Source organism: Mustela nigripes, chromosome 1 (genome assembly GCF_022355385.1).
Source record: "Mustela nigripes isolate SB6536 chromosome 1, MUSNIG.SB6536, whole genome shotgun sequence".
NCBI lineage: Eukaryota > Metazoa > Chordata > Mammalia > Carnivora > Mustelidae > Mustela > Mustela nigripes.
In genome coordinates, this window is record NC_081557.1 from 162,980,854 (window position 1) to 163,003,885 (window position 23,032).

Genomic DNA, 23,032 nt, shown 5'->3' on the forward strand with positions numbered 1-23,032 from the left:
TGGACCTGCAGAAAGGGGAGGGAGTTCATGTTGGGCGGGGTCTGGAGTGAGGGTTTTTGGAGGGGAGGTAGTTACAATGATGTCTGCTTTTGCACCTCAAAGCAAGTGTATGCTTGCAGGCATGTATTCATTTATATATTCCTATGGGGATAGAGGAGGGTGTAAGGCATAACTACTTTTATAAATTTTAAATGCGAAGCAGTGTTGGAGAGCTCTTTAATTCTCTACTGGAGATGGAAGGAAAGCATAGCTACGCCTGAACTATGATGTATACGGAAGAAGGCTGTCAGTATCACATGATTTCACACAACTCAAATGGAAAATCAAATTGGAAGAGTGAGTCAAATTCCCAATAAGATGCATTTAAATCTAGAATGTTTAATTTTTTTTTTCTTCATTATATCCTAAGTCTTACTCTCCATTCATTCCTTGAACTAATTTTCTTACAGTTTTGCAAAACATCATGTGACGTTTCATTGTTCATAATACATGACCTTATATGATCTTTTTGCTATATATAGACCAAGTCAACTTGAGGGAAAACTGAAACATAATCTAGTAGACTGTCGATTTTAGCTTTTATTTTAGCCTTCTTCTAATAGGTGATTGTTGCAGAATTTGAATATAAGAATGAGATTTGAATGGATGAATAGAAGACTGCCATATTGGTATGGGAAGAATTATGAAGTAAATTTTTGATACTTGAAAACATATCTGAACATGTTTAAAGGCTTTAATGGATAGAAAATTAAATTCAAAATTTGAGTTCTCTCATCACAAAACTGAAAGCATTCTTGTTTTAAACCCTCAAATTTTACTTGAAAAGCTAGGTCAGCTATAAGACTGTGGGTTACTCCCTGTTTCTTCCTCATCTTAAATCTAAAAGATCTCTTAACTGAACATTGACAACAAACTCTGGATCCATTTCTGATGTTAGTAGGGCATCTCTTTTCCAGCTGCCTCTATATCAGGGCAAAGAGTAGCTGAGTGAGGATTAGTAATTGGATATGTAGCCCTTCACATGTAGGTCATTAAACTCAGGCTGGCATAATGACGTGCCAAGTTTTTCAACAGCTGTTCAGTGCCTCTCAGGATTCTGTTTATGAGTAATAATATATTTTTTCAGTGTTACTATTTGGCATCCTTATGTATTTAAGGCAGGATTTCTTTAAGTTACCTTAAAAACCTTCATATTTTCATGGCAGAGTCTAAGTTTTCTTTTGATACAGCCATTTTAACTCTACAGTCATGTGGTGCAAATATTTAAGTAATCTACTATCAATGATTCTACTATCAAGCACCAAAAAAGTGCCAGCAAAAAAAGGGGGGGGGGTTAATCAGAAATTGAAGCATAATATAGAAAGTATAGGAAAGTAAATTCATGATCTGAAATAACCTTCATTGATTTATAAAATTCATGTGTTTATCGAGTTCATGTTTTTGTCTTAGTACTGTTCATACAAAGATAACTAGATCATAATCTGTGTCCTTGTAAGGAATCCATAGACTAGTGGCAAGCCAGCAGTAAGTAAATACCCATACAACATACAATGTACTTGAGATACCTATACATGAAAAGGAGCAACTAAATGCTCTTGGAGACAGGAAATATAGTTTTAGAAATTGAATAATTTTGCTCCATGTTGGAAAGTAAGTGGTTTTCCAGGTATAAAGAAGAAAAAGGTATTCAAATATTGGGAGCTATAAAAACAAAGACATGTCACAATTTGGCACATGATTGAAAAGCTGTGGATAGGATGAAGAAAAAGGAGAAAAGAATAACCCTAAGGGTTTTTTAATTTGGACAACTATAGGAATGCAATTATGTTAACTGGGTCATTTAGGGAATAGTGGGAGAAAATTAGGTTTAAAAAAAAATAGTTTGATATTGAATATGTGGGTTCCGGGGAGTATGTGGGATTTCTAAGTAAAAACAGATTTAGAAATCATTAGCAAATATTTAGTGGTTTAAGCCAAAATAAGAGTTTGAAATAAAAGAGATTCAAGTTCATGGGTTGCAAACCTATAATGTCTATGAGGACTAGAAGATAACAATGAGAGAAATTATCTGGGAGAAAAGTACGAACCTGAGAGACCATTCTCTGTTTAGTCAGGGCACTGATTCCAAGTAGGAATATGGGCTTCATTACACCAGATCTCAATTTTTAAAGAGAAGCCAGGAAACCGGATTTTTATGTAAAATCTGGTTTTTAAGTGTTGACAACTATTTTGTTCAGTTTTTTAAATAGTGAGCAGGCTAAACAAAACATGTGGACCACAGTCAGATAATTAGCAGCCAGTTTGTTAAGTTGGACTGTAGTTTGTAGGGTGAAAAAGGGGCTCAGATAGAACCAGAAATCTGTAACAACAACAACAACAATGACAACAATAACAAATGGTAATAAATACAATCATGAGCTCCTCCAAATGTTTGGCCTGAGAACATTGGGCAGTAATCACAAATTGCATTATTTTAAGCCTACTTGTATTATTTCATTAAGTCTAAGAGTGTCCTTCAGCAAGTTGGGAGTGGGGAGGTATGGGAATAGACTAATCCTTGTGAGTACATTAATTTCAGGCTAAGAAAGCAAAACAAATTGATTTTTAAATTAGCTGGAGTTATCTAAAAGGCAGAATAATATAATAATTTCAACTTGTATTTTGATTGATTTCAAATATATAGGAAAAGTTTAAAACTTGAAAAGATATAACGTACCCCCTCTCCAATTAATACATGAATATTGAAGCTCTGTGAAGATAACTATGGAGGCATTGTAGTCTGAATCTCTTTTTAAAAACAGGTTGAACACCTTGGATAGCAAAACAATAACAATAACAAATACAGACCATGACTAAAACATAACTAAGTGAAAAAGAAGCCTCATAAAGCTCATAATATGAGCAGGTGGGAACAAACTGTCAACTTAGTATCAGTTTCTGGGTAGGAAGAAACAACAGGATGACAACAGAGCTTCTGAAGGCCATGAGAATGGGAGGACCCCCAAACTGCCCACAAGTATTTACTGAAAAGCAAGGGAGACCAATATGAGATCAAGAGCAAAACGGGCTGTCTGTAATCTCAGGGTAAGTAGAAAGGGAGGAGCAGGAAGGTCTGAAAGTGCTGGAGAGATATGGAGTTTATGAACTTATAAAACTTAATAAACCTGAGCTCCCCTGTTGGGCTTTTCTTCTAAGAAAAGAAACTTCTGGGAATAGAATCCAAATTGAACAGGAATGGGACAGTAGAGGCAAAGAAAAATTAAGGTCCAAATCAAAGTGAGAGAGAAGAGACAGAGCTCAGAAATGACAAGGATACATAGGTGTCATTGTAGGAAAACATGAGAAAAGGAAGTTTTAAAACCATGAGGCTAGAAATCTATTACACCCAATCTTTCCTCTTAAAGATAAAAGATAACTTATTTAGCTTTAAAATATACCACAAAAAGGATTACAGTTAAATCCTTTTCAAGTTGTTATAATAAAATATGAAATAGAGAAAAAAACATATGAAAACTATAACCCAATATTTCAAACCAAAAGATTTTTTTATTTTTTTATTTATTTTATTTTTTTTAAAGATTTTATTTATTTATTTGACAGCAAGAGATCACAAGTAGGCAGAGAGGCAGGCAGAGAGAGAGAGAGAGGAGGAAGCAGGCTCCCTGCTGAGCAGAGAGCCTGATGCAGGACTCCATCCCAGGACCCTGAGATCATGACCTGAGCCGAAGGCAGCGGCTTAACCCACTGAGCCAACCAGGAGCCCTGAAAGACATTTTTTAAATGATAGAAGATAGAACAACATAAAACAGACAAACAAAAACCTCAGAAATAAAGTGACTGAAGAAAAGAAGATTTGAAGAGGAGTGACAACTCAGAGAATACAAAATACAAAAAGTACACATATATGTATTTGACCATCTTACTGGGCGTCTTAATGCAGTAAGATAAGAAAAGGAAATAGTTTTCTTAGAGATTACTAGACCAATATATACCAACAAATTGGAAAACCTAGAAGAAATTGATAAATTCATAGAAATGCATAACCTTGTAAGACTGAATCATAAAGAAATAGAAAATCTAAATAGACCAATTACAAGTAATGAAGTTGAAACAGTAATTTTAAAAGTCTCCAAAAAAAATAAAAGTCTGGGACCAGACAATTTCACAGGTGAATTCCACCAAACATTGAAAGAAGAGTTAGTACCTATCCTTCTCAAGTTATTCCATAAAAAATTGAACAGGGGGGAACACTTCCAAACTCATTTTACGAGGCTAGCATTATCTTGATACCAAAACCAAAGACACCATCAATATTCTGGGTGAAAACAGATCCAAAAATTCTCAACAAATTATTAGAAAACTGAATTTAACAATACGTTAAAAGAATCATAAGTTGTGATCAAATGGGATTTATTCTAGGGATGCAAGGGTAATTCAACATCTACAAATAAATGAATATGATATACCACATTGACAAAAGGTAAAATTATCATTTCAAGAGATGCAGAGATTGACAAAATTCAACATCAATTTATGATTAAAAAAAAAAAAACTCGGGGTGCCTGGGTGGCTCAGTGGGTTAAAGCCTCTGCGTTCAGCTCAGGTCATGATCTCAGGGTCCTGGGATTGAGCCCAGCATCATCGGGCTCTTTGCTCAGCAGGGAGCCTGCTTCCCCACCCTGTCTCTCTGCTTGCCTCTCTGCCTGCTTGTGATCTCTGTCTGTAAAATAAATAAATAAAAATCTTTTTTAAAAAATTAATTAAAAAAAAAACTCTTAACAAAGTGAGCATAGAAGGAAATGTCTCCATATAAAAAGGGCCACATATGACAAACTCACAGCTAACATCATACTTAATGTGAAAAACTGAAATCTTTAAGATCAGGAATAAGATAAGGATGGCCACTCTCACCACTTTTATTCAACATAGTACGGGAAGTCCTCGCCACAGTAATCAGACAAGAAAAAGAAATAAAAGGCATCCAGACTTGTAAGGAAGATGAAATCTGTCACAAGCTGCAGATGTCATGATACTGTGTATAGAAAACCCTAAAGGCTTTATTTACTAGAAAAAAACTAAAATTACGATTTAGAACTGTTAAGTGACTTCAGTAAATTTGCAGGATAATATACAGAAACTTGTTGCATTTTGTACACTAATACCTATATAAGAAATTAAGACAATCCCATTTATTATAGTATCACAAATAAGATATCTAGGAATAAATTTAACTGAGGTGAAAGACCTGTATTCTGAACACTGTAAAACATTGATGAAAGAAATTGATTGACACAGATAAATATGTATACCATGCTCATGGATTGGAAGAATTAATATTGTTAAAATACCAAAGCAATTTACAGATTCACTGCAATCCCCACTGAAATACCTGGTATTTCAGTGGGGATTGCAGTGAATCTGTAAATTGGTATTTGAACTAGAACAAATTGGTAATTTGGTATTTGAACTAGAACAAATAAACCTTATATGTGTATGGAACCACAGAAGATCCTGAATAGCCAAAGTAATCTTGAGAAGGAGAACAAAGCCAGAGGTATCACACTATCTGATGCTATACTACAAACCTACAGCATTCAAAACAGTATGTTACTGGCATGAAAATAGTCATATAGATCAATGAAACTGAATATATAGCCCAGAGAAAAACCCATGCATATATTGTCAATTAATTTATAACAAAGGAGACAAAAATATTCGATGGTGAAAAGACAGTCTTTTCCAGAAATGGTGTTAGGAAAACTAGACCACTATCTTACACTATATATAAAATAAATTCAAAATAGACTAAAGATTTGAATATAAGTCCTGAAATCTTAAAACTCCTAAGAGAAATCAAAGGCAATAAGGTTTCAGACATCAATCTTAACAATACCTTTTGGGGACCAGTCTCCTGGTCCAAGAGCAATGAAGCTAAAAACACAAAACAAACAAACCAAAGGGATTATATTGAACTAAAAAGCCTTTGCACAGTGAAGGAAACCATCAAAAAAATAAAAAGGCAACCTACTGAATGGAAGATATTTGCAAATCACGTATCCAATAAGGGGTAAATATCCAAAATATAAAAGAACATACACAAATTAATATCAAACACCCAAACAACCAGATTAAAAAATCAGCAGAGGACCTGGGTAGGCATTTTATACCAAGAAAACATTAAGATGGACAATAGTCACATGAGAAGAAGCTCAACAATATTAATCATCAGGGAAAGGCAAATCTAAACCACAGTGAGTTATTACTTCACACCTCACATACAGCAATGCTGTTTGATAGTATTTTACCCACAGTAGTGCACTTCTTTCAAAACTGGAGTCAATCCTGTCAAACCCTGCTGCTGCTGCTTCATCAATTAATTTTATGTAAATCTTTTGTTGTCATTTCAGTGAATGTCACAGCATCTTCCCCAGGAGTAAATTCCATTTCAAGAAACCACTTGATCTTGCTCTTCATCAAAACCAAAAGCTTCTGCACAGCAAAGGAAACAGTCAACAAAACAAAGAGGCAACCCACGGAATGGGAGAAGATATGTGCAAATGACAGTACAGACAAAAGGTTGATATCCAGGATCTATAAAGAACTTCTCAAACAACACACGCAAAACAGATAATCATATCAAAAAATGGGCAGAAGATATGAACAGACACTTCTCTAATGAAGACATACAAATGGCTCTCAGACACATGAAAAAATGTTCAACATCACTAGCCATTAGGGAGATTCAAATTAAAACCACATTGAGATACCACCTTACACCAGTTAGAATGGCCAAAATTAGCAAGACAGGAAACAACGTGTGTTGGAGAGGATGTAGAGCAATAATATTTTGGGTTGAAAGGAAGGCTTCTGAGTAGTAAGTCTCAATTGTGGGCTTAAAATATTTAGTAGCCCATGTTAGAAACAGATAAACAGATATGCTGTCATCCAGGCTTTGTTGTTTCGCTGATAGAGCACAGGCAGAGTAGATTTAGCATAATTCTTAGGAGCCCTAGGATTTTCTGAAAGGCAAATGACCATTGGCTTCAACCTAAAGTCACAAGCTGCATTGTACCTAACAAGACAGCCTGTCCTTTGAAGATCTGAAGCCAGGCACTAACTTCTCTTTAGCTATAAAATTCCTAGATGGCATCCTCTTCTGTTTCTTCCACACCAAAAAATCTATTTAGTGTAGCCACCTTCATGAATTACTTATCTAGGTCTTCTGGATAACTTGCTGCAGCTTCTACATCAGCACTTGCTGCTTCACCTTGCACATTTTTGTTATGGAGATGACTCTTTTCTTTAAACTTTATGAACCAACCTCTACTAGCTTCCAACTTTTCTTCAAACTTTTCTGTTAGCTTCAAACTTTACAGCTTCTTCACCTCTCTCACCATTCAGGGAACTGAGGAGTATTAGGAAGTTTCCCTGGATTAAGCTTTAGCTTGAGGGAATGTTGTGGCTGGTTTGATCTTCAATTCAGGTCTCTCCACCTTTATTCATATCTGCAAGAAGTTTGTTTCACCTTCTTACCACTCTTGTGTTCAGTGGACTAGCACTTTTAATTTCCTTCAAGAACTTTGCATTCAAAAGTTGGCTAATTGTTTGGCACTAGAGGCCTAGCTTTTGGCCTATCTGGGCTTTTGACATACCTTCCTCACTAAACTTAATAATTTCTAGCTTTTTATTTAAAGTGAGAGACATGTGATTCTTCCTTTCACTTGAACACTTAGAGGTCATTGTAGCGTTATCAACTGGTCTAATTTCAATATTGTGTCTCGGGGAATAGGGAGAACCAAGGAAAGGGAAAGAGATGGGGGAAGAGCTTGGTTGGTGAAGCACTCAGAGCACACATATTTATTTATTAAATTCTCCATTTTATATAGACATGGTTTGTGGCGCCCTAAAACAGTTAAAATAGTAACACCAAAGATCACTAATCACGAATCACTATAATAAATATATTAATAAGGAAAAAGTTTGAAATATGGCAAGAATTACCAAAATGTGACACAGAGTCATAGAGTGAGCAAATGCTATTGGAAAAAATGGCACCAATTTGATCTATAAAGCACAATAAAGTGAAGTGCAATGAAATGAGATATGTATGTATCTTAGTTAATAATAATGTATCAATATTGATTTGTTAATTTTAAAAACCCAAAACAAATCTTACAAATACTGTAAGATAATAGGAATAACTGGGTGTAGGCTATATGGGAAATCTCTGGACTGCCTTAGTAATAAAAATCAATCTGATCCAAATTTAAATTTTGTTTTATTTACAATAGTCTACTGAAAGAGAGTCATCCTTTCTCTCCTTTAAACATTAGAAATTCAAGGGTTTTTTTTTTGTGGCCAAAGATAATGGAGTTAGACTGCTCTTAGGGAGCTGTTGGTTTACTACTGAACCATAAGGAGTTTTGTTGTTGTTGTCAAATATATGTGTGTGTGTGTAGATGGGATGAGGGTATAGTTTAATAACTTCATTTTGGAAAAATTACTATCCTTTTCAGAGAGCCTTAGATTTCAAATGTTTGAAACCTAAGTCTCAAGTTTATTCTTGTTAAGGAAAGACATTTAGTGTTAGGCAACTAGGTTCTTATTTTTCCCAAGAGAATTCTTAAGATATACCTTTTAAAATAGTTTGTGTATTCTCCTATACTTTTGCCTTGGCATAAAAGTGATAATTACATCATAAGAATATTCTCAACCTAACAGAATTATTTTTTGTAAGACCTCTTGAAAATTCTAACTCCCTCACTGAATCAAAAATGCTATTAGACTTTATTATGACCACTAAGGGGTAATTTGAAATGTCCTAATTCTTTTTCCCCTATTAATGTCATGGGTTTTTTTTTTTTCCCCCTAGGAAAAGAGTAAGGTGTTCTAATATTCTAATGTTATAAAGACTTTTTTTTTTCCCCTTCTATAGCTATCTTATAGCCTAATTTACTATATCTCTATCTGGTAGGGTAATACACTTCCTTCCAACCTCTAGTGGGTGAAGTTCATTTGTCTTCCAATCTACAAAACTGAGTTAACTCCTAATAACCTCTGATACTCAACAGAAACACAACTGCACTTTGGAATTAGTCATCCATCTTTATGTCATAGTCTCTTATTTGTCACTGCAAAAGAGTTGTATAGCAGATATTCCATAGTATTATGTACTATCAATAGAATTTCTTTGCAAGAGAATTGATTTAAAATCTATTATTTGATTATGACCGGCTTAACACAAATCAATTTTTTCCCCGTACATTCTGGCTGGAACATCTAAACACAACAGTCAAGTGCTCTGTTCGCCACTGTACAAAATTGTGATGGATTTGCTAAAGTTAGTGACAGTCCCAATTAATATTTCTCTGTCATCATTAAGAAATCAATTTTTCCACTTCCTATCTATAACATTTTTTGAATAGAGTAGTGATTAGGTTTTAAGGTTTATTTTTCTGTATTTCGTAAGTTATTTTTACTAAACAATCCTCATTTACTAAATTTACCTCATTTACCTCATTTACTAAATCAATCCTTTACTAAATCAAGTCTCATTTTTCTAATATGTTAATTGATTATTAGGCTATAGTGGAAAAAATCTGAAGTGTTCAGCATAGGATATTATACATAGTAATTTCTTCATAGATGGCCGCTTCTGCTATTTTTATACTGTGCTGTGCTTCTTTCCTGCTTCATATGCCATGTAAAATAGGTGACGAGTTTGGGGAGGTATCTTCCACATATATTATACCATATTTGCTCTACTTGATCAACCACGCAACAGAGAAGAATGCTTCTTCTTCGGTACACAGAATTCACTGAATATGGAAGAGTTTGACATTCTTATTTTATTTCTGGTAAAACAGTCTTAAGACTTTCAAATGTCTTTGTACAAAGTAAAAGTTATAAGCAAAATATAAAAAGATGATGTTATTTAAGGATGATGTTATTTATTACTAACAGAAACAGGCTCCTTTGAACATCCTATGCTGAAATGTTTGTTTAATACTATGATTCATAGAAGCTTTCTTTCTAGTCTGAAGCAAATGCTCAAGTGAAACAACATTTATTTTATGAAGCAATACTGATACGTCTTTTATTGGTTGGACTCTGGCAAACACTTGACAACAAATGGTACTTTACCCAAAGAGACACGTATCATGCATGCATAGCATAGTCTAACCACAAACATTAAAGCTCTATGTAACTGTGAGCCTCAAATGGAAATACAAAAGATAGTTTTCATAGAATCACATGAATCAAACCAATCTTTAATTTAAACAAATAAGAATGCAAAGTTTATGTGTCTATAATGGCTTCATATCACTATGTATGTAATGCGGATATTGTAGAGGACATAGAGATCCATTCAAATGTAAAGCAGCAAAGCACTTTCAACATTACCTTGTACTTATAATTCCTGCTATTCATAAAAACCTACATTTCTTCAACAAGCATTTTTCTAAGAATGGCCTTTTCTGTTTACCCCAGGAAAACTTATTATTTATAATTTTGATGTAGTCACAGCCAAACATTTTGTTTTTGTATAGGTACTTTAACCATGATTTGTATATGAAACTTAGGATAGCAAATTAAGTTTTAATATCAATAGGTGATAAAGGCAATTTTCATCCTGCAATTCTTTTTTTTTTTTTTAAGATTTTTATTTATTTGACAGACAGAGGTCACAAGTAGGCAGAGAGGCAGGCAGAGAGAGGGGGGGGAAGCAGGCTTCCTGCTGAACAGAGAGCCCTATGCGGGGCTTGATCCCAGGACCCCGGGATCATGACCTGAGCTGAAGGCAGAGGCTTAACTCACTTAGCCACCCACGTGCCCCGCATCCTGCAATTCTTTATACAAAATATATTTCAAGAGGTAATATGCTTAACTTTGGAAGTTTAAAAATTTTATATTTCATTTTGTGACCCCATTAAGATAGCTGTTTTTTATCTGGGTTGTCTAAAAGATATAAGGTTAAGGTTAGGATTTTAGAAAAGGGCTTTGAGAAAGAAGAGGGAAGATTTAAGAACCCATTTATACTTAAAGATAGCTGTAAGTATTTTGAAGTTCATTCACCAGTGCTTTATTCCCTGCCAAAACATCCCTACAGACACCCCCAATCCCCACCAACCATCTCATTTTAGTAGGTTTTCTTCATACCAGGTTTCTTTTGCAGAAGTTTTCAAGGACAAGAGTTGGTTTACTTAACCAAACTAGAATATTCACTTTAATTCTAGAGAAATTTCCCAATTAATTTTCTGTAGCAAAAATGCTAAGGGCTAGAATTTCCCCTCTGAATCTCTTCCTAGAAATGGGATCCAGAAAGCACAGGGGACACCTAGCTAATCTGAGGACTCAGATAAGTGTTTCCTGTCATGGAAATAGCTAGAGGTCTGCTATAATATCCTCACTTGACCTGCTAGCATGTTAGTGATGGTGCTGATTTACTACAACCCCATTAATTTCACACATAAAGAGAACAATCTAGTTTTCAAAATGGAAAGCTCTATCTGCTATAACATTATTTTGAAGTGGTTGGTGGTGGTACAACTTAAAAATTTAAAAATAAATCTTAAAATTCAGAATGATTTTTAAATAATAGCATACACATAGTCTTAAAAAATTCTAAGGATGTAATAAAATTCAATTAAGTTTAGTTTAGTTTGAGAATCCTCACCACCCTCCCATATAAAGTGGCAAAATGTACAGAAAAGCACTTAACATAGGACGATGATGACTGTGTATTGAGCAGAGAAGTATCACCACCAGTTTTTCTCAAGCGTCCTTCCACACTTCTGAATTTATAGGAAGGCAGACTGGTTTAGCTCTCAAAAGTGAAAATTTTCTTGATCTTTCTTCTTAAGTAAAAAAAATAATAATAATTAAGTAGAGTGAGAGACTGAAAACTGCAGCCCACCTAAGTTTAATCATTAATAGTGAGTTCTTTGGTGACCTTAGGTCCTCATTTTGGAGTTTGGAATCTGACCTTTCCCCAAAGATAAACATGCTTGTTGCAGGTTCTGAGGAGGGTCACTTCCTCGCTGCCATCAGAAGAGTCCACTTCTCAGTGACTCCTGGCTGGGAACTGGATGCATTAGAGGGTAGCTAGTCAATATGATTCTCCTCGCCGTGCTTTTCCTCTGCTTCATTTCCTCATATTCAGCTTCAGTTAAAGGTAAGTTTGTATTTTTGCTAAACCTTAGTTTTAATCATTGAGGGGAAAAGTGTGTGTTTGTGTGTGTGTGTGACTAGTGAAAGAGTTCCTAACTAAACCATCTTCAAAACTACGTAACTTTGGAATATTCGTGAAGTCATGCCTGGGTTGGAATGAAAACCAAATTCAAATTCCTACATACATTAAGAAAACAGAGGTTCCTTTTAGTTTCAGCCCCTTAGACTAATGTGCTCCTTGCTTCAGTTTCTCATTCATGGTCTATTTTTAAAAGAGAGAAAAGAAATGCCAGCTATTGTTACCTGCTGCTGTTGGTCACTCACTGAATGCAGCTCCTTCATTTGAATTGTAAAAGAGGATTAAAAAAAAAAAAAAAACCCCAGTTTTTAAATTTCCTTCTAGTTGCTTAGCAATGTGACATCAAGAAGAATTAGACCCAATGAAAAAGGCATTTGATCTCCCAAAGAATTATGAATGAAATGGTAAAGCATGCATTTAATTGCATTACCATTCAAAAGTGAGAATTATCATAATTGGTGAATTAAAGAAAATAAAACTACATGGTATAGATTTAAGAAATAAGACTTATTATGTTTGGATTAATAGTGTTACCAGTTATAGTTTCTACTTGAAGAAAAGTTGATTTTAAAAAACACATAGGAATTGATACCTTTCAGAACAAACATTTTAAAAGGATGGTTTCTAAAAGCTGAATGAAATGTATTAATATGGAATCTTGTTAAAATCACCTAGTATATAAACAAACTCCTTGGATTTCTACATGTTGTACCTGATGTAAAATAAACACTTTTAGAGTCTCTTAAGAGGACACACTGTAAAAAACCAATTGATCTAACACATAACTTAGCATGATAGGATCCAGTTTTAATAACTATGTACTCTAAGTGATATAAAACAATTCACTTAAGTTCTAAAACACTTTTGGGATAAGTAGCTTTTGATCTTAAGATAAAATTAGTCTCAAGATTTCTCTTGAGAGACAATCTTTGTTATTGAAGCAATAAATGCAAGGCTAAACTTAAATTATTTTACCTAAGCAAATCACACTTTAGGTTCTTGATGGTATTTTTCACCAGTTTCCAAAGTGTTGATTATTTAAAAATACAGTCCTTATGTGATATATCTGCCAAATAAATTGTTTATAGTGTTTAAAATATGAGGGATTTATATATCATAGTATCAAATCTAATACCCTTGTTATTTTGAGAAAAATTATTGAACTATAGTAGTTATTGTACACTTCTATTTTTTCCCACTTTATAAAGGAGAAAATTGGATAAGTTGATGTTTTCCAATACATGCACTTCTGAAGACTCTAAAACACACACACACACACACACACACACACACACACACACTACAATGACATACAGAAATACAGTTTAGAACATGACAGATAGCTACAGTTTGTTGTATACAAGCTAGTGGCAAGTCCGGAGTTTTAGAACCTGAAGCTTATGCAATTTAGGAGCCATTTTTGAGAAAAGATTGCAAAAACATCTTACTTTTGCAAATGTTATGTAAAAAAAGAAATGGCATTTGTACACATTGCTAGGGTCCCCTTCCAAGTCCTCGGAAAGAGGACTTTGGGTCAGAGAGCCCCAAAGCTGAAGCATCATTAGCTTCAGGCTACAAGCTGCTTATGTCAAATAAAATAAATAAAAAGTAGAGGACTTGACAGCTCTGTCTACCTGGATGTGATAACTTTTTGTCTTATGGTACCATGATTTCATTATAGATACCTTGCCCTCTGTAATGATTGACATTTAAGAAACAAACTACTTGTAAAAGTCTATTTTAAAATCAGACCATTATAAATTTTGGGATCTCATGTATAACCTCAAAACCCACCTCAAACTTAATTATAAATGCAACTGCTTAGCAAATCCCCAGATCTGGGGGGATTCTGAGTGCAGGTTGGACTGAAGAGAAATAAGGGTAGAATTAGTATGGACTAGGGTCTACTTAGAAGAGATAGGCTGAGTGTGAATGTCCTAAAGACTCAAGTTTTCCCTACTTTTTTTCAATTGTATTTTGTCATGGCAGGATCTATTCTCAATGCTTTCCTCAAGATTTCTTTATAGTACTTTTACTTTTGCTAACCCAGGCATGAGTTTTCTATTTAATCTTCTTACCTCTATACATGAACTGTTCCTTCATTTCCAGTCTTTCTCTCAGTCCCCAGTCAGACCTGCACTATTCAGTCCATTCACAGGAATCATCTTCCAATCTTTTTCCCTTATCCTTCATTCTACTCTTTTGCTTTTTGCCTTGTAGTTTTCTGTTGGAATCCTAAATTCCATTACCTATCCTTATCAATACTGCATTTGTCTTTAAATCTCACCTTGAATTTACCTGATTTTGGTAAATGCATATTTTAAGATATTTCTTAACAGGTTCAAAACTGAGAGTTTTGTTGCTTTTAAGTCACTTAAAATGTTTAAATGCATTTGAAGGAGCATATTGAAGAGGTTTTATCTAAACTTAGTTTCTAAAAAGTGCCATTTGCATATTTTATAGAGCAATAGCCTAAGAAAGAAATAAGTCAATAGTATGAATAGAATATGTTCCCATTGCCCATTGTTGCCAGATCTCTGAATAACATAAACAGAGGAATACTTTTCAAAGAGGAAAGGATAACAGGGACAATATTACAGCAGTCCACTTATTTGAATCCTTTTAGGTTTTATCTCCTGTTAGAGGTAAGAAAGGGACACGTGGGTGGTTAAGCATCTGGGTCTTGGTTTTGGCTTAGGTCATGATCTCAGCGTGGTGAGATCGAGCCCCATGTTGGGCTCAGCTCTGGGTGTGGAGCCTGCTTAAGATTCTCTTTCTCCCTTTCCCTCTGCCTTTCCCCAATCCCTTTCTCTTTCTCTAAGAAAAAAAAAAAAAGTGGGAAAAAGATATGGAATGAGGCATACTTTTTCCAATGCTTTAATCACTTCCAAATCATAGTCAAGAACTGATCTATTATATATATATAATACAGATTATATATATATAATATATTGTCTGTTTTCACATTCTTTTGATTGGTAAAGTAAAAGTAAGGAAAAAATGATCAGCATGATACTTTGGAGATCTTTGGAATTTAAGAGAGGCTACCTCCCTACAAAATTTTCATAGTTATTTTAAGCAGAAGACATCTTTGTGTAGTGCACAAAACTTGGATCTCATTAATTTAGACAGCAAATTCTGCATTCTATCTGCTATGTTGGATTGAAAGCAGAGTCAGCTTTTCTCAGCTTGTCATATAATGCTTACCTTTCAGAATTTCTGTGAGGATTAGATAAGATATGTATTTCCTTTATGCCCTCTGTGGAATTCGATACGCATCATAAAAAGTAGGCCTCTCTGACCAAAATACCTTTCCTGGCCAAAAAGCCAATGTTTGACTTGTAGCCGTGTCCCCAGTTAAAATGAAGAAGAGGTGGAGGTAGGGGAGGCACGGGATAGTCACAGACTTTATCTCCTTCAAGGTTTTTCCTGACTTTTTTTATCTTCTATATTTTATACCTGAGGTTCTACCTGCTTGGTGCTTAGACACAGTCTGTTTTTATATGTATACTCTTAGATACCCACCTCCCACCTTTCCTTTTCATGGCTTTTCTAGATTCCTATTTCTTGTTTCCTTATCTCCTTTCTTTGAAGGTTTGTCAGAACATGTAACTTCACCACCCAAAACTTTCTAGGGGCTTCCTATATCATGTCCCTGCAAATCTCCTGGTCACCCATAGATAGCTATTTGACCTCATCTTTTGTAGTGTCTTTCACTTAACTGCAGCCTCTTTGGCCTTCCTGATCTTCATTACACCTACGCTGAGCTCTCCCCAGGGCCTTTAAACTTGCTATTACCTTTATGCGTGTGTGTGAGGGGGAGGGTTGGAGGGGAAGGTAAAAGTGTGGGGATCAAGGAGAGGGAAAGTCTCCTCCCACAGATATCCATGTGGCTAGCCTAAGTAGCCTTTGCCCAGAATATTACCTTTTCAGAAAGGTCTTTCCCTCAACATTCCTATTCCCTTTCTTATTTCATTTTTCTTCATTAGTATTTCTAACACTTTGTAATTTGCTTATATACTTTTTTATTGTCCATCTCCTCCTCATTCAAGTGTAAACTTCACAAAGGCAGATATTCTATCTGCTTATAACAGGTATAACCCCAGAAATAGAAAAGTGCCTAACACCCAGTAGGTGCTCAGTATATCCTTATTGAATGTATGAGTGAATCCCTAACTCACTCCTTAGGAATGGAAAAGAGTTCAACCCAAAGGTTTAGATGTATGTAATAAAGGAAGAGCATGGTCTCTAGAGCCAGACAGGCTGGGTTCAAGTCCTGTCTCTATCACTAACTGTCTGGGTAACCTTGGATAAAATGTATAATCTCTGTGCCCTTCCCTTTCCTTATCTGTAAAAGGAAACAAATAATGGTAACTACCCCATTAGGTTTGAAAGAGTTGATCCTACTCCTTCACATTTCTTTGGATTAAGTTAACCTGAATTAGAGAGTAGGTGAATTGCTCCATGTATCAATTATTTTAGCTCACTATTTGACATTAAACCCCCTGCCATATTAAAGCCTGTACTAAGATTGATTTTATGTGTAAAACATTATTTTATTCAGCTAATTTAAATTTACCTATGTGTAGCTTTGAAATGTACCTTTGTGCTAATTTTTTTTCTTCAAGATTTTTACTTATTTATTTGACAGAGATCACCAGCAGGCAGAGAGGCAGGCAGAGAGAGAGGGGGGAGCAGGCTCCCTGCCAAGCAGAGAGCCCAATGTGGGGCTGGATCCCAGGACCCTGGAATCATGACCTGAGCCAAAGGCAGAGGCTTTAATCCACTGAGCCACCCAGGTGCCCCTGTGCTAAAGTTTATTAGAGTTAAATAAACTTAAATAAATATATTTACTATAACTAATAGAGTAAATTACATTGCAGGGGATTGTCTTTAAATATCCAATTCAAGGAATTGCCTTCTAGCCCTTAAAATTACCTTGGCATTGATCTGTTAAACTGAAATGTTATCTGAATTACAAATGGTTTTTATTAATTTTGTAAAGTGTTTCCTGGCTAACCCTTTACTTTAAATCATATTCATCATACTGCAATAAATCTGGGGGAGAAGAGAAATCATATAATTTAAAAGCAATATGATGACATTTCTTTAAAAAATGTTCTATGGTTCAATCAGGGCAAAATTAGATAATCTGATTGTTGATTAGGAATACAAACAAAAGTTTTCTGAAAGGGAAGCTTATTTGTTTGTTAGTTGTTCTTCTTGTTGTTCAAGTCTATAATTTTAGCAGATGGAGAATAGAATTATCTTTCATTTAGCAAATATTACTAAGCTCCCACCATGCACCACTGTGCTAGATGAGCAATGCTTTATAGCAAGAAAGCACAGTTCTTGGCCTGACAGGTCCCTTACAACTGAAACTTGACTTGTGTCACAATCTTTATGCAGGTCACACAACTGGTCTCTCATTAAATAATGACCGGCTGTACAAACTCACATATTCCACCGAAGTTTTTCTTGATCGGGGCAAAGGAAAACAAGAAGACAGTGTAGGCTACCGAATTTCATCTAATGTGGATGTCATCTTACTCTGGAGGAATCCTGATGGCGATGATGACCAACTTATCCAAATAACAGTAGGTATCCTCTACCAGAGATGCGAAGATTGGAGGTCAGCAAAGTCTTTGTGAAGAGTATCATTCGATGCTTTTGTGCTCTTCATTATATATCCATTTAGTCTGTTATCTATAACTAAAATAAGTAGATCTATAGTTTTGAAGTTTTTGCTAATCAAAAGTGATCTGATCTTTCCAAGTTGTTGAGTCAAGCAAAAGAAGGTATATATTGGTAAGTAACTATAGCATGATGTTCAGTTCTATATTTTGCATTAATAGGCACACTTAAATTAAAATTCACTTGAGATGTTTTAGGAATGAGAAGTCTGGAATCCATAGTCATGTGAAAAATAAGACCATTCTAGCATAAAGAAGAGATAAATAGGGAGGTCTCAATTTTTCTGAGTTCTTTCTTGTAACAGAATTACCAATGAGGAGGTGAACCAATTCTGTGTTCTTCCTGAGGTAAGAACCATGCATTGGCCTGCATCGCAGTGTTTGGTCAGTTATGATAATTAGATTTATGCGTTGAGAAAGGAGGTCAATTTAATGGCTTCTGCGGCCTTGAACTTTCAGTTTTAATATATAGTGATTCCATATTTGCTTTTAAGAGCCTAAAGGCAATAGATTTCTCTAGTAAAGTCAGTTATTCTTCTCCATGTTAGTGTGAAACAGGTACACAGGACCAAGATCTGTTCCCTTGTAACTGATAAGTAGTTGTTGATAAACTTTATAATGAGGTGTCAGTGTAATACGTGTACCAAGTGATCTTTGCTTCTTTGGATGTCTCTCATAGTTGTATCATAGTTTTGGATCAAAACTTCATCATCCACCTCTCTGAGCCATTTCTCAATAGGACAGTAAAGTACTTTGTGGAAAACATATGTACTTCCTTTTTCAGTAACCAGACTGTTCATCTTTAATTTTGCATATGTAAGCGAAGTACAATGGGTTAGTATCCCTTTCAAAAAAATGGTAAAGAGACCAGGCAGACAGCAACCATCAACATGAATAAGGACAGTAACTGACAAAAAAGAGCCACCTTCCATTCATAATTATTGTAAACCTGAATTCACAGATTTCTTTAGGAATCAGAATTTTTACCCAATTCAAAAACCCAATTTTTGGGTACCTTCTCCATTCTTTTAAAGGTAATGGCTAAGTCCTAGAATCGTGAATTGAAAACCAACAGAATACATTATGGGCAACCTTGTTTATTGCTTTATCATTTTATTTTCTAAGAGACTGTAATGGAAATGCACATAGCAAATTTTTCTAACAGGTTTCTTTCCATGATTCCAGATGAAAGATGTAAATGTTGAAAATGTGAATGAGCAGAGAGGAGAGAAGAGCATTTTCAAAGGAAAAAACCCACCCAAAATCATAAGAAAAGAAAACTTAGAAGCTTTACAAAGACCTGTGCTCCTTCATCTAGTCCATGGAAAGGTAAAAGTGATTTTGGGGATCCCACATCTTTCCTACCTCAAATTTTTCTTCCCGTCAGTAGTTATTATTTTGAAGTAATCATGATATCATCACTTTCAAAGTAATGGAACTTTTTCAAGAATAAGTAGAGATTGCAAATTAAATACTTCAGAAGTAAATCAAGGAATTGAATTCACTTATATTTTTTAGCCATTTGTTTCCCATTTTTATGAAAATCTTTATAGTAGAATCAAGTATTTATTGAGAGGCATTCTTAAAAGGTATATTCCTTAGTAAATTAAGAAGGATTAGAAAAATACTGTAACTCACTAGGTCATCACAGGTGATTATATCATTCAGGAAAGTGGACAAATTATGAGATTTAGATGATCTAATTTGGATTAATGATATTAACTCATAAGAATATCAGTATCTGGCTAATGTACAAAACTGAAGCTTTGGAAAGGGCATGGCATTCCTAAGGTTGAGTTGATTTTTTAAAAAAGGTACTTAGAGCTTATTTAAAAGCTATGATTTTGAAAAGCATTTTATTTAATAAAGTAATGTATGAATACTATAATATCCATTTGGAAATTTGCTCAGAGAATTCTATAAGTGTACATTACTTATGATTTGATTGTAGTCTATTAAAAATGGTCTAAATATGTTTGGAATTAAGATACAATTGTGATCAGTGAATTACTAGATATTACATATGTGGACTTATGAAAAGCATAGATACTATATTGACAGACCTAAAAACGTATCTGTAAAGATGATCAATTTTAGGTACCAAAGTAGAAAAATAATAAGAGATCATTAGAGTTTAAGTGCCATATGTCTCCAAAATGTCTCTAGATTAAAATTTTCTAGATTCAAAATAAAGGTAAAAACAAATACTTTAAAGTATAAATTTCAGACATGTGATATATTGCTAATAATGATGTGCATTTTTATAGGAAATACTAAAAAAGGACTCTTGTGTTGTAATTTCTACAACCAAATATGAATCCCCATTTTAAGAATGCTTTTCTTCTCCTTGTCAAAATACTTATCATGCCTCAGGCTTTGCTCACAGGCCCTTTCTTTTATAAAGTTTATATTCTTCTAACCAGTTGAAAATCACCACCCCTCTTTAAAACCTGCTTAGCACCTTGTAGCTTACTCATAGCCCTTATCACTGTCCTTAGGTCATTTGTGTTCATTATTAGATTATGGGTTTCAGTAGAGAAAATTCCCATTGCTCTTTATATTCCAGGCTCTCCCTCTCTCCTTCATGCACTTCCACTCCCTTCCTCCCCAGAGTACCCAGAACCATGCCTTGTACCGACTGACTTGGTGTTCTGGGAGAATTTCCTAGCATTCTCCCAAACCCCATATTCTTCTAGGCTCGTTTATATTTGGTGTTTATCACTGTAGGTTGAGATTCTCTCTGTATTTGTCTGCATTCAGTATTCAGAGTAAGCTCATGGGTGCAATTGTGTCTTTAACTCTGTATATTCAGTGCCTTTGCTCATAGTGTCCTCTCAATGAATGTTTATAAACTAAAGGAATGCTTGTATAAGGATACCTGGGGTTAAAATGAGTTGAACTTTGAGAGTGGCTTTGGTTATTGTTTGCTTAATAATAGCTAAATCAGACTGAGCACTTATTGTGCCAGGGGCTGAAGGCATTTCATGAATTATGTCTTCTATCCTCATGACAGCTCTGGGAAGCATCTTATAATAGATTAGGAAACCATATTTAAGAGCAGTAAAGAAACTTGCCTAGGGTCCTACAACTGGCAAGCAGTGGAGGTGGTATTAAAACAGAAGGTCTAATTTCAGAGGCTAGGTTGGAAACCTCTACATTGTACTGTCTTCCAGGGGTAAGGCTTTGGGGAAGTACCACCTCTTTGGGGGACTTGTAATATTCCTATTTGATCCTTCAATATATCTAGTAACTCACTTGATTTTCGTATGGCACAACAACTTGAAATACTGTTTTTTTCTTTTCTGGCCTTCCAATGTGTAAATACACTTGAGCCTGTAAAATATTAGTTGCATTTATAATCTTAATGACAACCTACCATTTTATAGCTCCTTGGGTAGCAGTGGAGTACAAAGTCTTGTTACACACACAAAAGGACTTGGTGCCCTCACTGTTCAAAGGCTGGGCTGGAGCTGCCACATCACTATATTGGTGACTCTGACATGCCAATTCTACATGAGCTGTGATTGTAATGATTTACGATCGCCTCAGGTTAAAGTGCACTGTGCTCTCTATCAGTGATATGATTAAAGTACTTGTTGGAAAAAAAAAAATATATGACCCTGGAGACTAAGATGCCATGTGGAATTTTCAGCCACATCACTGTCAGAAAGATCATTATTTAAATGATCACTTCAATTTACTATGAGAGGAGTTGTGAAAGGAAAATCTGAACTACTGATTGGCAGTGTTGTTAAAAAATATGTTCTACCCCAGGTTCGAATTAAGTTTTACCCCCCTGAAATTTCTGTGATTTCAAGGATGCTGAGCAACATGTATTTTTTTGTCTTTCCGGAACCCCTGTTTTAAGCTCCTACATTTGCATTATAAACGAGAGCCCATTAAAACACTCAAATGCATATTTATTGCGCATAATCTTTTTTCCATGCCCACTCATCTTCCCTATATAGGTGTTTGGGCATGGCTCTAGTTTTGTCTACAAATCATAAGTGAAGTTGGAAACATGACAGTTTCCTGGTTAAGTTGATTAACACTGACAAGTAAAAGATGCATGGACTCTTTTTTGGGCCTGAAATGCTAATCCAATTAACTGGATAATTACCAGATTTCCATTTCTGGTTTTCACTGTCACTATTGATTAAATTAACCTCGTGGCTGCTGAGATGGCCCTTTATTTTGTATTGTTTCTGGTCATTGATTTGTTCCCTGAATCTGGCAGTTTGGCTCCTTCACACACATATAAGAAATAGGACACCTTGAAAACCTTCAATTATTCATATATATCTTCACTCGTCTGTTTTCCAACGTGTCATTGCCTAGCTATACTCTGTTAGATATGTATAACAAAGATGTATGTAGAGACATCGCTCCAGCTAAAAGTAGATTAAATAAAATGATAAGTCTGTTGGCTGGGATTCTTTTTGTTTATCTTTGCTATTTGGGCCAGTTAATGGAATTTTGCTTTCTCTTATTCTTAAAGAATGTAAAAACTAAGAGGATGTATGGAAACATTTTTTCCCCCAAGGAAAAGAATATGATGAATCCCTACGGATTCCAAGGCAAAATTGGCCCTCAGAATTTGACAAAAAGAGGCACTGCATCTCCTTTTTCCCAACTCACCCGTCTTCCTCTATGTTTGGTTTCCTTGGGTTTAAGACTTAATTTGTAACTAGCTGGTATCACTGTTGCTTTCCGGAAGCTGTTGGTACTGTGAATTTAGATAAGAGTCCTGTGCTCTCCGATGTTCAGAGCTCATTTCAGAACTGAATGAAGAAAATCAGCTTTATGGCCTGAATGTAATAAAGCTTACTTGGTTCCTGTTGCAAAATAATGAATTTAAGATTATTGCTGTGACAGCCAAATGGATTGAACTGCAAAGTTCTGACTTACTATTTTTTTTTTTTAAATTTTTGAGAGCCTACTCAATTCTAACAGTTTGGCGTTTAGCTAGTATGGGTACCAGAGCTTTAATTCTCTTTGGTCTGCACTAAAAGAACAGTATTTAAGCCCTAAAGATAGCAGCCATACAAGTGAGGTAAAACAGATTTGTCTACTTTTCTAGTTTTAGGGA

At 35.0% G+C, this 23,032-nt stretch overlaps 1 protein-coding gene across 3 annotated transcripts in view; it reads left to right on the plus strand.

The window, feature by feature from the left end:
• Positions 1-23,032, plus strand: part of MTTP (microsomal triglyceride transfer protein) — a 62,516-nt gene that overhangs the window by 5,809 nt on the left and 33,675 nt on the right. Inside the window, exons 1-5 of one of the 3 annotated variants that reach the window (XM_059376371.1) lie at positions 46-336; positions 6,408-6,576; positions 12,018-12,175; positions 17,660-17,847; positions 19,129-19,272. In XM_059376371.1, the coding sequence (XP_059232354.1) occupies positions 12,115-12,175; positions 17,660-17,847; positions 19,129-19,272 (393 nt within the window). In that variant the 5' untranslated portion in view covers positions 46-336; positions 6,408-6,576; positions 12,018-12,114. Of the gene's footprint in view, positions 1-45; positions 337-6,407; positions 6,577-12,017; positions 12,176-17,659; positions 17,848-19,128; positions 19,273-23,032 lie in introns of those variants that run through there. The other 2 variants (XM_059376378.1, XM_059376388.1) reach the window with 2 other exon arrangements.